At 39.2% G+C, this 16,891-nt stretch overlaps 1 protein-coding gene across 1 annotated transcript in view; it reads left to right on the plus strand.

The window, feature by feature from the left end:
* The first annotated feature begins 11,337 nt into the window (after window positions 1-11,337).
* Window positions 11,338-16,891, plus strand: part of SLC17A6 (solute carrier family 17 member 6) — a 60,049-nt gene continuing 54,495 nt past the window's right edge. The window contains exons 1-2 of the mRNA XM_021002049.2: window positions 11,338-12,505; window positions 15,984-16,236. Coding sequence (XP_020857708.1) covers window positions 12,420-12,505; window positions 15,984-16,236 — 339 coding nt within the window. The 5' untranslated portion in view covers window positions 11,338-12,419. The remainder of the gene's footprint in view (window positions 12,506-15,983; window positions 16,237-16,891) is intronic.

Raw genomic sequence — 16,891 nt, forward strand, 5'->3', positions numbered from 1 at the left:
TCTGAAACAGAAGCTGTGAGATTACCAGTAAGCTACTTAACCTCTCAATAATTCAGCCAAGTCTCAATATATAATATATACATATATGTAAAACTCTTTGCCAAGCTTAAAAATGCTAGCTAAGATGCCGTTACAAAGTTAGTATCCATTTGTTACATAATGTATATCCTTAGAAGCCTGCATTTTGTGGCCCATGTGCTGCTTCCCCAGCTTGCCCTCATACCTGTGGATTGGGCTCCCAGAGGGTGGCTTCTACTTTTTGTTTTTGTTTTGTTTGTTTTTTATTTGGTTAGGCAATAGGGTTAAGTGACTTGCCCAGGGTCACACAGCTAGGAAGTGTTATGTGTCTGAGGCCAGATTTGGACTCAGGTCCTCCTGAATCCAGGGCCGGTACTCTATCCACTGTGCCACCTAGCTAACCCCTCTACTTTCTAAGTACAAGGAAGAACCCTATATTTACCCACTCATATCATTATAACTCACAGGCTCCCACCATTGTGTTTCCCATGAATGGGCAGCCAGTAGATACAATTATTAAAAGATCAGCTAGTTAGTGCAGTGAATAGAACACCTCTGGGCCCAGAGTCAGGAAGACCTGAGTTCAAATCAAGCCTCAGACACTTGGTCACTATATGACCCCAGGCTTTTCCTCTTCTGTAAAATGAGCTGGAGAAGGAAATGACAAACCACTCTGGTATCTTTGCCAAGAAAACCCCAAATGGCATAGTGAAGAGTCAGATATGACTGAAACAACTGAAAGAGAAAGACACATTTATCTCTAAGAAAAAGGCATTCATTAATATTACATAGAAAGAAGAGCATCTAAGAAACATCCTTCCTCAGAAAGCAGAGGATATTTCCCTACCAATGTATACAACGTGTGTGTGGCAACTCAGAGTACGATAATAGTAAGTCGCACGTGCAGGGAACGTGTTTCAAAGCAGTTCTCAATGCCAGCACTCCTTTCTGTGCTTGTGCGGCCCTCTCTTTGGCCTTCTTCTGGACTGCCAGGCTTAACTCTCTTTTGAGCTCAGAGCTAAATCTCTTCTCTACTAGCAGTTGTGATGCTTCTTTACTCTATGGCTATACTGACATGACTTGTCTCTGCCTCTGCATCTGTGTGGAACATTTCCACACTTCCTTAACGTGGCTTTCAAACGTGGCCTCTGCACTGCTAGATGTGGTATCACCTGAGTAAGTAAATCTGCTTTTGTGAGCCACGTATGGTGAGGCGGGAGGGGAGGAGAGACAGACAGACAAACAGACAGACAGACAGAGAGACTTTTCTTTCTCCTATAGTGGTCTCACCCTACAATACTCTGAGCTTTGACTGCCTCTGACTTGCAAACGGACTGTCCTCCAAGCTAATGGACTGGATGAATCAGCCAATGGGATACCCCTTCTGTTCACTCAGAGAAAGGTGTTTATATGTCACAAAGGGATCAGGGCATAGACATAGATGTTTAGTTAGTTTAACATTTTGTTTGTTTTTTTGGCTAGGCAATGGGGTAAAGTGACTTGCCCAGGGTCACATAGCCAGTAAGTGTCAAGTGTCTGAGGCCGGATTTGAACTCAGGTCCTCCTGACTCCAGCACCGGTGCTTTATCCATTGTGCCACCTAACTGCCTCAGTTTAATATCTTGTTAACACCTTATTATTGCATTGGGTTTTGGGGGGAGTGACGGTCAAACATCTTTTTTTTTAACCTTAAAGGCAACAATCATTTGCCTGTATAGCCACAGTCATACAAGGTTTACTGTAACCACTTACTTAAACTGCTTAAAATAAGAGCTAAAATGGACCCCCACCACCACCCCAGGAGCTCCCTGCCTCCAGACGACTGAGTCTCTGAGTTGTTCAAAATAGATGGTTATCTCCAATGTGTTACAATGGAAGTTGGGAAATGGAAGATTTGTGTTTGAGTTCATGCTCTGGCATTTGCCAGTTGCATCATCATGGCCTCTTTTAGTCTCAGTTTCATCATCTGTTAAATGAAAATAATATTTTACTACCTACCTCACAGACTTGTCAGAGGGTCAGATAAGACAATGTACAAAAAGTTCTGCATAAATTATCATTGTGAGCCCTCCTATTTTAAAAGAAAAGCCTTCTGGAATAAAGACTACAGGCTGATCCCAAGATTGAGCTAATGCTTAATCAGAGGTGAAGATTTGAAAGAAGTTTTTGCCTATTCATGGTGATGCATTTGTCAGCTTTCTATCCCTTCCTATCAGGGGAATGATATTTTCCTTGGTATATTTCCCTCTATAATATTATGTCTCCTTTGGGATACATATCTATGCTATTTTGGCTTTTCCAATTTTTTACCTACTCTGTTTCCATTTTTTATTTCTAAAATATTCCAAGTCAGAGAAGATATCAGTTTTTCTGGAGTGGCCTGCACAGTTCCAATCTAGATTACCTCTCTTGACTTTGTAGTGCATAGAACCCTGGGCCTGGAGTAAGGAAGACCTGAGTTCAAATTCAACTGTCGACATTTACTAGCTTTGACCAGGGCAGGTCATTTAAGCTCTGTTTGCTTCAGTTTCTACATCTGTAAAATGGGAACAAAAATAGCAAAAGGTGCTATATTCCTTTTTTCCTTCTTGATATTGGAAGAGCTCTATTGGGTCTCCATTGATTTCAACTCTAGGATTAGTGGTAGTGTGATGCAATAATCATAACTGACAGAGAACTAATGCTTCATTGGTCTTCAAAAGAGAAAACCTGGGCACATGACTGGCCAAGTCTCTGAAGCTCAGTTTCTTCCTTTATAAAATGGGCATAGTAATAATTGAAATATATTCTTAATGAGCCATTCCTCAATTGATGAATTGTCAAAGGATATGAACAGGAAGTTTTCTGAGGAAGGAATCGAAGCTATCAATAGTCATATAAAATATATAAATATAAATATAAAATATTAATAATTATTAAAAATGTATATTAAAACAACTCCAAAATACCATCTCACACCCATCAAATTGGCTAAGATGACAGAAAAGGAAAATGACAAATGTTGGAGGGGATGTGGGGAAATGGATACACTAATGCATTGTTGGTAGAGCTGTAAACTAGTAGAACCATTCTGGGGAATAACTCAGAACTATGACCAAAGGGGTATAATATGTGTGTACTTTTGATCCAGCAATACCTCTACTAGGTACCACCCTAAAGAGATGAAATTAAAAGGAACCCGTATGTACAAAAATATTTATAGCAGCTCTTTTCATAGTGACAAAGAAATGACTGAATGTGCTGGAATTCTATTGTGCTGTAAGAAATGAATGTGTTGGAATGCTATTGTGCTGTAAGAAATGATGAAAGGGATGGTTTCAGAAAAACCTGGAAAGATTTATATGAACTGATGAAAAACGAAGTGAGTGGAACCAGGAGAACAGTGTACATTGTTACAGCTGTGTTGTAATAATAATCAACTGTGAAAGACTTAGCAACTCACAGATGAATTCTAAAGATTTAATTACTTTTAGTATTCAATGTAAAATTAAGATAATTTGTTAAAATGCTTCTTTAGCAAATGTCTTCTTTTTTTTTGTTTGGTAATTTGTATATCCATCATATGAGGGTTTGAAAGACATAGTGGTATGATGGATAGAAGGCCAGTCTTATAATCTGTAAGATCTCAGTTCAAGCTCTGTCTCACACATAGTGGCTGCAAGATCTTGGGCAACTTAGCTGACCTCTCACTGTCCCAAGGAACTCTCTAAGACAACAATTTGCCTAAGAGTAACTGATCACGGGTGTGGACAAAAAAATAAACAAAATAAGCATGCACAACTTAATTACACTTGGATAAGAGCTGGATAATTGTATGTGCAAAACAAGACATGTAAAATGTTGAAGTCTGTGCAATATAGCCCAAGCCTAAATTAGCTAGTTGCAATTATGATGTGCTGGACACTGAATTTTGTTTTCTAAATACATTTATGGAATAATTTTTTTTCACAAGAGTGGGAGAGTGAATTAAATGATGTTATGTTATTAGTATTATGCCACAACAAATTCCTTTAAAATATATTTGTTATTAAATCAGATATGTGATACCCAGGATAAGTCACTGCCCCTCCGTGGACTTCAGTTTCAACTACAAAAGGAAGAAATTGAATTAGATGGCCTCTGAAGTTTCTTCTAGCTCTCTATCTATGATGCTATTATAGATGATATATGTTTTTAAAATATGCTTATGGCATTTTATCATCTCATCTATGGAAATAAAATTTCAATCTTTGTATTTCTTTGGTTACATGGATCAAAGACTCTCTCCAAAGTATGTATAATGGTATTGAGAAATTTAATTAAGGGTAAATTTCAAGCCTGTGTAATTCATTCACAAAGACATTTTCAGGTGGTGCAGATTATGATAGGTACAAGTTTAGGCAGTACAGGCTATCTATGTGAAAATAGAGAATTTGTGTCTGAAACGTGAATATAGATATTGTTAAGACAAGGAATAAATAAATAGCTGTGATGTTTATCCTAATGTCCATCCACTAGAGGGCAACATTTGAAAGACATTTTAATAATCCTCAAATGATCAATAAAATGTGCAGTTGGAAGTTATCTTAGAGAGTCATGCAATCTAACGCCTTCATTTTATACTTGAGGAAACTGAGGCCAGAAAGCTTGTGATTTGCCCAAGGCCTCATAGGCAGTGGTGGAGTTGGGAATAGACTAGAACCTGGGGCTAGTAGCTTCCAGTACAGTACTTTTTTTTCTCTTCTCGAATAACATATAAAATATTTTAAAAATAATTTAATAAAGCTTAATTATATATAATGCACATATGTGTGTGTGTGTGTGTGCATGTGTGTATATATTCTATATAAACCATACTGTAATAGGATGATAGATTTAGAGCTAGAAATAATCTTAGTAGTCATCTAGTCCAACATTTTCATTTTATAAAATCTTAGGAAACTGTAGCCCAGAGAGGTTAAGTGATTTGCCTAATATAACCCAGCTGGTAAGTAACTGATCTGTGATTTGAATCCAGATCATCTGATATGGAACAAAGCTTTGTTTCCACTAAAGCATGCTGCTCATTTATATGATAAATAAAGAAATAGTTTTCATGTAGAAATAATTATGTTCATAAACACAATATTAGAAGTTTAGTCAATGTCTAAGATGGTTCTTTGAACAGTTGTATATGAAACTAGTAAATATATACAATACTAAAAGTCAAAATCCTATTCTAAAGTGCCTTCTTATGAGATGATGAAACTTGCCACAGGAAACATATGTCTGTGTCACACAATTAAGTGGTTTTAAAAAATAATATTCATTTAATACATTGCTCAAAATACTAAAACCTTGGGCTGTTAAGGGCAGAGATTATATCAGCATCTATGTTGGGATGCATGGTAGAAACAGGACATTAGATCTGAAAGGAATTTTAGAAATAATCTCTTATCCTCTCATTTTACAGATGAAGAAACTGAGGCATAGAGTGGTAAAGATATTTGTGCAAATTCAATCAAGTAGTAGCAGAGGCATGACTTGAAGTGATTTCTTCTGATTCCCAATCCAGAGTTCTTTTGATTACATCATGCAGATTTTAACTAAGGATTTAAAATAGGTCAAGTGCCCACACTGATCCATTTATGTTATTTTTTTCCCTGGAGAATATGACTCAAAGCTATTGAACTTTTAGATACTATATAAGATAGGTGGAGGACATATTTGGCAGGAAGGGGGAAAGATTTTTCTGGGATCTCATGCGTCATATCAAGTTACTTGATATGTAAACTACTTATGCTACTTCTGTATAAGTCTGAGTCTTTCTAATCACTATTTTACTAAAGGACAATGGAAAACATGAAGATGTGTTCAGAGTCTGAAACTTGAAAATACCTATGAGGAAGGATAGGCCTTATCAATGACATCAAATTAAAGGTCCTTAAAACTGAAAGAAGACATTCAACAAAGGAAGGTGTGGAGGAGTCCAAAATGGCCATGCCTCATATCCAGATTCTAAGTTCCGTTAGGGCAGGGAATTTATTTTATTTAAACTTTTGAGCTTCTTGAGCACCAATCACAGAATTCTTTCCAGAAGAGATATTCAACAAATATTCAACATCTTACATTGTACCACTTTTAAAATGACCCTCTAAATCCATGTAACAGTAGTATGCATGCTAGCTTTACATTTTCTTTAGAGTATTGGTTACTTGTATTCATCTATCTACATTTCTCTGTGACAAAAGACTGTAGAAGGAACAGGTTGACATTTGATTTGGAAAGTCAGATATGATCATTTCATCATTAGAAGGATGCTGCCATATTGGTGATTTTGTTCTTGATGTTCTCTTGGATAAATGAAATATAAGCCACTAGGCCTTCTAGTATTTTGGATTCCTGAAGAATACTATTAGTGTGTGAGACTGGAGGAGAAAGTCATTCAGAGCTATGAGGATCAGGGAAGCATTACTAGAAGAGGCAGCATTTGAGTTGGGCTCTAAAGGAAGAGTAAGAGGTCATCAAGTAAAGATTGAATGGGAGAGTGTGGATTGTTCCTGAATAGGGAACAGCCTAAACAAAAGGACTAGGACAGGGAGGTCAGTCTGTGTTCTGTGAGCAGTGGACAAAATGCCCTGAAGATTGTGTATATGAGATAAGCCTGGAAAGGTAGTCTGGTATGATACTGTGGACACCACTGGATGACATTTAGAGGAGTTTGAAGTTGCCTCTTTGGTAGGCAACAGAGAAACAGTGAAGATTTTTTAGGATGAGTAACATGGCCATACATGCATAACAAAGATGACATATATACATAAGAAATATTATGCCCATAGTGGTAGAAACAGTGGATTGGAGGTGAGTGTGAAGTAGAGACATGAAGACATGAAAAGAGGCCACTGACTTTAAACAAGTGATAATGAAGGCTTGCTCTAGACTGGCATCAATGGGCACAGAAAGGAGGTGAGTGATTGGAGAAATATTGCAGAGGTGGAAACGGTGGAACTTGGGGACTTCTTGGATATGACAGATATGAGAGAGCGAAGAGTCAATGATAAATAATTCTAGGTCTGTAAGTGTGAGAAAGTAGGTAGACTATGGTACACCAGACATAGTGATATCACAATGAGGATCAAGGGAAAGATAATGAGTTCTGTTTAGGATGGGGTGATTTTAAGATTCTGATGTTATTTCATATGGAAAGTCTTATAGGCATCTGGGGTTGCAGTTCTGAGGAAACAGCAGGACAGGAGATGTAGATTTGAGAACCATTTACAAAAACTGGTCATCAATAGGGCAACTAGGTGGCACAGTGGATAGAGCTCCAGCCTTGGAGTCAGGAGGACCTGAGTTCAAATCTGACTTCAGACACTTGACACTTCAGACACTACTAGCTGTGTGACCCTGGGCAAGTCACTTAGCCTTGGAAACAAAAAAGCAAAAAAAAAAAAAAAAGAACCAGTCATCAAAACTACTTGAATGAATGAGATTGCCAGGGGATCAAATGGAGAAGAGGGCAAAGGTCAGGCCCTTGTGGACATACATACTAAAGGATTAAGAAGAGTATCTCTATAGGTAACATTTTCAAGTAGCGGAGGAGTAAAATAAAAATATAGCTGGCTAAGTTAAAATGATTAAGGGAAGCCTCTTTTTGTTTTTTATAGTATTAGTATGATCTGCACATGTTTGTAGGCAAATAGAAAAGAGCATTAGTAAGACTGAAGTGAGACTTAAGGTGCATGAAAGAGATGTGTCCTGGAGGCAATGACTGCTGGGAAAAGATCCTGAAGGAGAGAGGAAAAAATGGGATCAAGAGCACAGGAAGAGAGATTAGGCTTAGTGAGCAGTAGTTATATCTTTTCTGTGACTACGGAGAAGGGGAGAAATTAGGGTCATGTAAGCATCAGAAGCAGAGCTAGTTCAGGGTGAGTCACCTCTGTGTTCTTAGTGAAGCAGGAGGCTGGGTCAGTAGCTGTAAGTTAGGGTCCAGAGGCATGGTTATTGGTGAGTGCAACAAAGCAACGATTTACTGTGGATAATGATATATGGAAGTGGAAGAATTTTGAGTGAGAGCCCAGTTGAGGTTAAGTACCATGAACTTGTACTGTGTGAAATCAGTTTGATCTGTATGAGTTGATCCAGTAATATGCCCTAGAGTGAAACTTCCTAACCTGGGCCTATGAATTTCTTCTTTATATTTGATAATTTTATTTCAACATAATTGGTTTACTGTGTGATCCTATGTATCTTATTTTATGCATTCAAAAACATTATTCTCAGGTGTCCATAGACTTCATCAGACTACTAGAGAGGTCCATGTCACAGAAAAATTAAGAATCCCTGCAATAAGGGTAGCAACAGAGAAACTAGATTATAAGGACTATCTACCACAGGGTGAGATTCATAGGCTGGGAATGGAAAAAGACCAAAGGGACAAGGAACATAGGGTAGTAGCCACTGAAAGATTAAAATGACAAGCCCTCAGGTTAAGGCTAGGGCAAAGCAGGGAAGATGAACATGGATTAGAGAGTTTGATGATTGAAGAGACTGAAGGTCATTATTAGTAAGAATGAGAGAGTGAAAGATGTAAAAGGATGGTAGATTATGGTTAAAATGAGAGTTCAAAATTTTGGATTTTAGAGGTCATTCAATTCTGAAAGATTTCAAGTCCTAAGATGTGGTTGCATTTATGAGAAGCTAATGTGGAGCGGAGTGGCAAAGGAGAGATGATTGGAATTGAGAAAATTGGGAAATTGTGTGGCAAGGTTGTGGGAGATGTTGTCAATACTTTAACATGAATAGTGAAGTCCTCGGTATTCATCAAGAATACGATGAATAGTTGTAGAATTAAAATCATTAACTGGTTACTAAAATCCCTGAAAAAAGTGTGCAAATAGGTCAGAGCAGGAAAGATGGGAGTGGGTAGTGTAAATGGATTACATAGACTTCAAAACAATAAACATCAAGGGATTTTATCTGAGTAATAATCGGGAGGTCATTACCGGGAGCAAGAAGTATGCTCACTCTTCCCCAATTGATAAATGGTCAAAGGATATGAATAGGCAGTTTTTCAGATGAAGAACTTAAAGCTATCTATAAACCAATGAAAAATACTCTAAATAACTATTGATTAGAGAAATGAAAATTAAAGCAACTCTGAGGTACCACCTCACACCTATCACATTGGCGAATATGACAGAAAAGGAAAATGATAAACTCTGGAGAAGATGTGGGAAAATTGGAACACTAATGCATTGTTGATGGAGTTGTGAAATGATCCAACCAGTCAAGAGAACAATTTGGTACAATGCCCAAAGGGCTATCAAACTGTGCATACTCTTTCATCCAGCAATACTGCTATTGTGTCTGTAATTTCAAAGAGATCATACAAATGGGAAAAGGACCCACATGTACACAAATATTTATAGCAGCTCTTTATGTGGTGGCAAAGAATTGGAAATTGAGGGGATGCCCATCCATTGGGGAATGACTGAACAAGTTGTAGGATATGAATGTAATGGAATACTATTGTTCTATAAGAAATGATGAGCAGGCAGATTTCAGAAAAGCCTGGAAAGGCTTACATGAACTGATGCTGGGTGAAGTGAGCAGAACCAGGAAAAAACATTCTGTACAGTAACAGCCACATTTTGTGATGATCAACTGTGTTAGTCTTAGTTTCTTAGCAATTCTTAGCAATACAATGATTCAAGACAATTCCAAAAGACGCATGATGGAAAATGCTATCCACATCCAGAGAAAGAACTATAGAATCTGGACACAGATCGAAGCATACTTTTTTCACTTTTTTGGTATTTTTTCCCTCCTTTCTTGTGGTTTTCCCCTTTTGTTCTAATTCTTGTTTCACAACATGACTCATGTGTAAATGTGTTTAACATGATTGCACAAGTATTGCACCTATCAAATTGCTTGCTATCTTGGGGAGGGGGGAGAAGACAGAGGGAGGGAGATGGGTTTGAAACTCAATTTTGTTAAGGGTGCATGTTGAAAGCTATCTTTGCATGTGGTTGGAAAAAAAATACCATTAAAAAAAAGAAATGTGCTCACTCTGTCTCCAGGTCCTTAGAATGTAGGAGTAATGGTGAGTGATCCCCATGAAGAGGATTGCAAGGGCTATGGTATACTCAGCAGAGGGCTGTTTACTTAAAGCAAGGAGGTAGAATATTGATTGAAAATTAAAGGATTAAATGAATTTTATAGGCAACAGAGCCAGGTTTCCAAAGAGCATAGTGGAATGTGCCAAAATATTATTTTTGCATTTGTACTTTGCAAAGAACTATGGAGAAGGACAGGTGAATAGAATAAGGATGGGGTATCACACATTTGTACATATGCATATAATATACATCTTCTTTCCAGTGATGGGGCTAGGAGAAAACATACTAATATTCTTTGCCTTAACATTATCCATTAAAGAACAACTTCTATCACAATTTTTCCTGAAATTCTCAGCTATGTGACATTTTTTCTCTCATTCATGACTGTGGCCATTCATATCATTCAGACTGTTTCTCTGAATGATTAGTTATTGAGATTTACCCTTTTGAGAAGCGGATACCAGCTCCTAAAGACTGTTAATTTGAGGATTCACTCCCCCTGCTGGCTTAAAAGAAGTCCCCATTTATTGACCTTCAGAATGTGGTCCAAGGCCAATTTCTTTCTGAGGTGTTTCCCCAAAATACATACAGTAAAAAGATTTTATGTATCCAGTGAAATGCATCAATAATTTACTTCTTGACCTGTAGATGTATGTTTTCATAGCATATTTTAAATGAAATAAGTCTATACACAATTTATTTTCTTCCAATTGAAACTGAAAGCCTTAGCTGAATGCTTACACAAAGCCCAGTTCTATGAGGGCAGCACAAATTTAAGAAAAAAGTGTAATTCAAATATGTATCAACAGAGTCTGTTCTAGTCTTCCAGGTTTTGCTTTATTAAAAATACCACCAGTGTTTTATTTCTAGAGAAAGCAACAGCTTGTGTATGGGAATAAGGCACAAAGTCACAACTCAGTTCAGCATCTTATCATCTTATCTTAGGAAAGCACTTTGAATTAGCAAGGTTTAGAATCCCACATGTGAAAGTCATATGTATTTAAGGTAAATGAGCTTGTTAATAACAGTTATAAGTAGAACTCGGCTATTTCTCCAGTTTTACCGTATTGTCTTTCAGAGCTTGCAAGTAAATCTATTTACAAAATAATTACTGGGCTTGCCCATATTAAACGGTAAAAGCAAGCTAGTCTCCCTGCCTCCCAGTATGCCGCAAACCCAAGTGCAATATGTTGTAATCTTCCCTCTGCAACAGGGTCAGGACGGGCTGGCGTCAGCGTGCTGGGTGAGACGTGGGAGACGAGAAGTAACTTGTCAATTTTTAATAAACTCTTCCTTCTCTCCAAGTCAACTGCACCATTCTCTCTGCAAACCAATGAGATGATGACATCTTTCTAGTTGGTTTCCATAGCATCCATTCCTGAAGAGCCCCAGGATGGTCTTTTGGAAGGATTGTCCTTCCACCTCCCCTAGAAAGTTGGCAAAGCAGCGAACTCAAAGAACCTTTTCATCCGCCCTACGTGTCCTGTCCGCGGTCCTGAAATCCGGTGGCGACGCCAGAATGGGAGGGAGCTGTCCCCAGTGCTGAAAACTCTAGTGCTCCGTCCAAAATTAGACCTGTTTGTCTCACTAAATCACGTTTTCGCTTTTCATTGATTTCTCGTTCCAAGGTGCGTCAAGTTCTCTCTCCATCTCCACTCTACGCTACCGCATATCTGAATTGCTCCCCGTGAAGGCAGCAGAAGCTTATTCGTGAAGATGGTCCCTTAGGGTTGGTACTGCCCACCTGAGAGCTAAAATCATCCATTAGTTCTTTCTCAGGCTACTCTGATTGAAGAGGACTAATATTGCTATCATCTTCGCTTTGCACTTAAAGAAGAGCTTTCTGTTTTCCTCTATTTTAAAATACTGCAGTTTTTGGAAAACACTTCAAAACCAGGATTACAAACAATTTTCAAGTGGACTAACTTCCATCAAGGACCTCTTTGTACCCGCCCAAATATCATGGTACTGCATGCTTCCTCTGCCACCGGATCCTCCCCTTCAAATAAGACTTTCTAATTGTGTCTAGCAATTCTCCTATTAGGAAAGCCGTGGGTTGCATGTTGCTGTATTCCGTTGTATTCCCTTTCTCTCCCTCCCTTTCACTCACATTCTTCTTCCCAGAGGCGCACCAATAGCCATTTCGCGGGGAAGGAAAGAGAGAGAGAGAGAGAGAGAGAGAGAGAGAGAGAGAGAGAGAGAGAGAGAGAGAGAGAGAGAGAGAGAGAGAGGAAAAAAAACACCTTAGCGATTAAGCCAATATGCGCAACCATCGCCTTTCATAGCTCAAACCTAATACACACCAGAGCCAGTGCTGCAGGGATGGAGTCGATAAAACAAAGGATTTTGACCCCTGGCAAAGAGGGGCTGAAGAATTTTGCTGGAAAATCTCTCGGCCAAATCTACAGGTAAGGGAAAACGACTCCCGTGTTCACTGGGGCTTCTTCCTGGAGAAACTGTCAGACAGGTTTCAGTTAACTGAAACCGTTTCGAGGGCTTGTAATTTGATCGGTAACGTTTGTTTGGTTAAACATTGGGGCTTACCCAAGGTTGGCAAAAGAATGTGGCATGGAAGCAATCTGTCTGGGGTGTGTGTGTGTGAGTGAGTGAATGTGTGTGTGTGTGTGTGTGTGTGTGTGTGTGTGTGTGTTTTACCATCTGTATGGGATGATTAGTGGCAGATACTTTCCACTACAGAATTCATCTCCTTTATGAAGAGGAAAGAATCCACACCCTATCAATGGGCTTTCCCTATGCTCTAATCGTTTGCTTGGGAAAAGCTCGAGTTAGATACCTTCAATGCAAAAAGCATTAAGCCCATTCGCTTAATAATCCCCCAGGAGATCTTCCTTCTGGATTAAAAAAAAAACCAACACTAAATATATATATAAATAATTGATAGGGGGCCAATTTCTGGGTTTGAGACTGAAACAATTATGTATTTTTAAATTATTTATTCGTCCTATCACAGACATAAGTGTCTGGTATGGGGATGCTGAAAGGGTGTGCATTATGAAAAGAATAATCCTTTTGAGTGCACTGGATGGATAGAAACGATTTTCAAACCAACCCTCACTATAGTAACCTGGCCAATGATTCCTATTACAGCAGGTAACTCCAGCTGCCTCCTGAGAGATCGTTCCGTGTTCTTTTCTTTCTTTTCTTTTTTTTTTTAAAAGGTTGTCCCTTTTACTGGAGTATTCTTCAAAAGAAAGCAGATCATCCCCCAAGGAGATAAGGCAGACAACAAGAGAAAGAAAGTGGACTTTAGGGTAGCATTTTTTACAAAGGAATACATTTTAGGGAATAAATAGGAAGTTTTGAGAAAAGGTGAGGCGGGTAGCTCAAATATTTCCAGCTCTTTCAGGTCCGGGTTGGCTTCACTTCTGGTCAGGACAGTATCTATCTATGCTGCAACATTCCGCATTCCCCACTGCAATCCTACAATATCACTGAGAACTACTCATTCAATCACCTTCTATCAGGTACTGAATCCTCCCAAGGAGACCTTTTCCTCCAAGAGTGGAGGTTAGATTTGGAAGATTTCCTTTTCTAAGGGAAAACTTGAATGGGGGGGTGATATATAAAACATATTTATTTTGAATCTCATTACTTGAATCTTCATTTCCTCTTCTCTCCCAAAATTGTGGCTTTTAAAAAATTCTTATATTGGGTTAAAAAACTTAGGGTTAAGGATAATTTAAAATATTAAACTATAAATACTATCATGAGTTTATTTCCAGGATGGTAAGGAATGTATTATGTTTTCAGGTATTGTGAAGAGCTTGAAAATCATATTCCAAACATTGCATTCTTTGAACCGATTTGATAATAGCATTCATGTAATCACTTACATTTAAACAACCATGCATGTGTATATGTGAGTATAGATATATATGTCCATATACATATATACACTGTATGTATATGTAATACATAAGTATATGAAAATGGTTGAACTGATAAAAATTAAAATTTCTCCTGCTTATTTCAACTCAAAAATACTATGTTTAAGGAAAGGTTTTCTTTAAATATTTGAAACTATTGCATCCTAACATTATTGGAAGATACTCCCTTTAAAGAGGGAGGGAGTGTCTTTGTCTAAAAAGAAATCTCATAGATTAAACTCTTCGAAGAAAACGGTTATTACTTGAATGTAGGAAAGCACTTTAGCCCTTTGAGACAAATTCATTGATGGGATTCATTCCTAAAGGTTTGGAATTTTAAAATATTGATGACAGTGGCATTTCCAAAGTGGTGCAGGATCTGCATTGAATGCGGAAATGCCTTATGCACGACCGATTTTCTTTTTATGTGTATAGAATTGCATTTGAATGTCTAGAAAAGGCCCCAACACATTTTTTTTTCGTGTGTAATTGGAAATGTGAATAATTCATTACAAATATATGGGAGGTAGGTAGTTTGGTTTTTGTATTTTGTCTACATATTTGGGTGGCTTTCTCTTCCTCCCTCCCCCCACCGCCTTCCCGCCATCTTAAGAAAAGAAAAGACATATATAGGATGACAGCCGGGCCAAAATCAAGGATTTGAATTCACATGGCGGGGCTGATTCGAAGGAGAAAAGCTGAACAGAGCCTGCGGCAGGTGTGACACACAAACCCCTGCATTGTCCTTCCCCCTTATAAATCCAGATTGAGGAAGATCTCGGCCCAGAACACTTTTGCTACTAGGAGCGTGGGCGTGGCTACGTCACCTCACGCCCAGAAAACCCGCATCCCTTTGGGAAAGGTCGAAGCCCGGTAGGGAAATCAGAGGGACCTGTTGCTCTTGCAGGCTAGCAGAGATTTGAGCTCCTGGGTGGAAGGAAGGCAGGTAATTGGTACTGAGAGCAGTTAACAGAGAAGATTCAGGGTATAGACGCTGCCGGAGAGGGAGAAGGAATACAATTGGAGTGTTTCAAAATAGGCACCACAGAGATGTTAGCCCCATTGTCTCGGTTTCTCTCCTAAGATCAAGCCACTCCTGTATAGAACATACCGAGGAAATCACTCAGGAATTGGGGGTGGGGTGGGGTTCAGGGGTTAGGGAGGATTCAGAGCAGCGGACATACTGTGTATTTGACAGAAAGGAGCAGCAGAAGTAACTGGAGGCTGGGTGGGGTGGAACGTCCTTCTTTGGGGAGGAAAGGTATTAAAGTCGAAAGCTAATTGAATTCTATTCAGTTCGATTCTATTCCACCAGCACTGTTTAATGCTGGTGCAAGGCAAGGAGCTTGCTAAACTCTGGAGACACAAAGCTAAAAACAAAGCAATTTCTCCTCTTGGAGCGTTTACCTTCTATTGGCATTTTAAACTGGAAGAAAGGAAAGGAATTTGATTAAAAATATTAGCTAGAGGGGAGAATGGATTCCCATGTCAAGTCACCCATACTCCCCCTCCCCCTCAGCTTCAAAAATCATTCCCATGGACCTCATAACTTGGGGTGCGAGAACGGTTTTTAAAACTTTTTTTAGTATTTAGTATTTTGATAACTATTTCAATATGAATGCTTTCCCTTGTAACCTTAAAGATTTTTAATTTATGCTTTTAAAAACATTCTTCTGAGAAGAGGTCAATAGGCTTCACCAAGGGGGTCCACGACAAAAACGAAAAACGACGATCAAAAACAAGGTTAAGAAGTTCTGATTTTAGACAGACCATATCCTTACTCCCCAGAGAGTTTATAAACGAAAGCACCCCTCCCTAATTCCACCCCGGAGAGGGCGCTAAGTGAACACAACCAGGAGCGCATCAAAGCTCCTCAATCTTAAACCCTGCTCCGGGGTCATCGCAACTAGACACTGTCCCTAAAGCCTTCTGTTTTCCCTTTCTCCCTTCCCCTTCCCCCTCCCCCATCCCGCTCGCTGTCCTCCCCACTACACTCCAGGGTGCTCGAGAAGAAGCAGAAGACTGGGGAGACTATTGAGCTGACCGAGGATGGGAAGCCCTTGGAGGTGCAGGAGAAGAAGGCGCCACTCTGCGACTGTACCTGCTTCGGCCTGCCACGCCGATATATCATAGCTATCATGAGTGGCCTGGGCTTCTGCATTTCCTTCGGGATCCGCTGCAACCTGGGGGTCGCCATCGTGGACATGGTGAACAACAGTACCATACACCGAGGGGGGAAGATCATCAAGGAGGTGGGCGACTGTGGGGACTCGGATCCCCTCTTCTCTCCACCTTTTCTTACTTCACCAGGGGCCCCACTCCACCCTCAACTCATGGTTATAAGATCATCAGTTTAGAAGTGTAAGGGATCTTGGAGTCCATCTAGTCCAAACCCACATTTTGTTGATGATAAAATTGGGGCCCAAAGAGTGAGTTCCCCCAAGACCACACAGGTCTTAAGCAACAGAGATGGGATTTGAATCTCTGTCCTGACTCCCAGTCTAAGGGTTTTTTTTTCAGCCACTTAAAAAAAGTACAAAATTGTTCTCATTTTTTATACTCACACATGAAAATAGATCACATATAATATTATGGGATGTCAATGAGAACAGACCCGTGATTTTGGTACAGGGAACTCTCAGGGAGGAATTTCCTCTACCAAAACAGATGGGTACCTTCTCTGTGATTTATAGTCTTAGAAACTTGCTTGGCACTAAGTGACTTATTCAGGTTCACCCAGCCAGTATAGGTTTTAGAGTTGGGACTTGCACCCATATCTTTCTGTCTCTGAGGTCTGCTATCCAACCACAAACATCCTACTGCTTAAAATATTACATAATAAAAATGATAACTCCAATATATTTTTCTTAGCTCTCATCACTGTAATTTTGAGGACCTTTTTCCAAG

The sequence above is a fragment of the Phascolarctos cinereus genome, unplaced genomic scaffold (assembly GCF_003287225.1).
Source record: "Phascolarctos cinereus isolate Bilbo 61053 unplaced genomic scaffold, phaCin_HiC Scaffold_9;HRSCAF=440, whole genome shotgun sequence".
NCBI classification, from domain to species: domain Eukaryota; kingdom Metazoa; phylum Chordata; class Mammalia; order Diprotodontia; family Phascolarctidae; genus Phascolarctos; species Phascolarctos cinereus.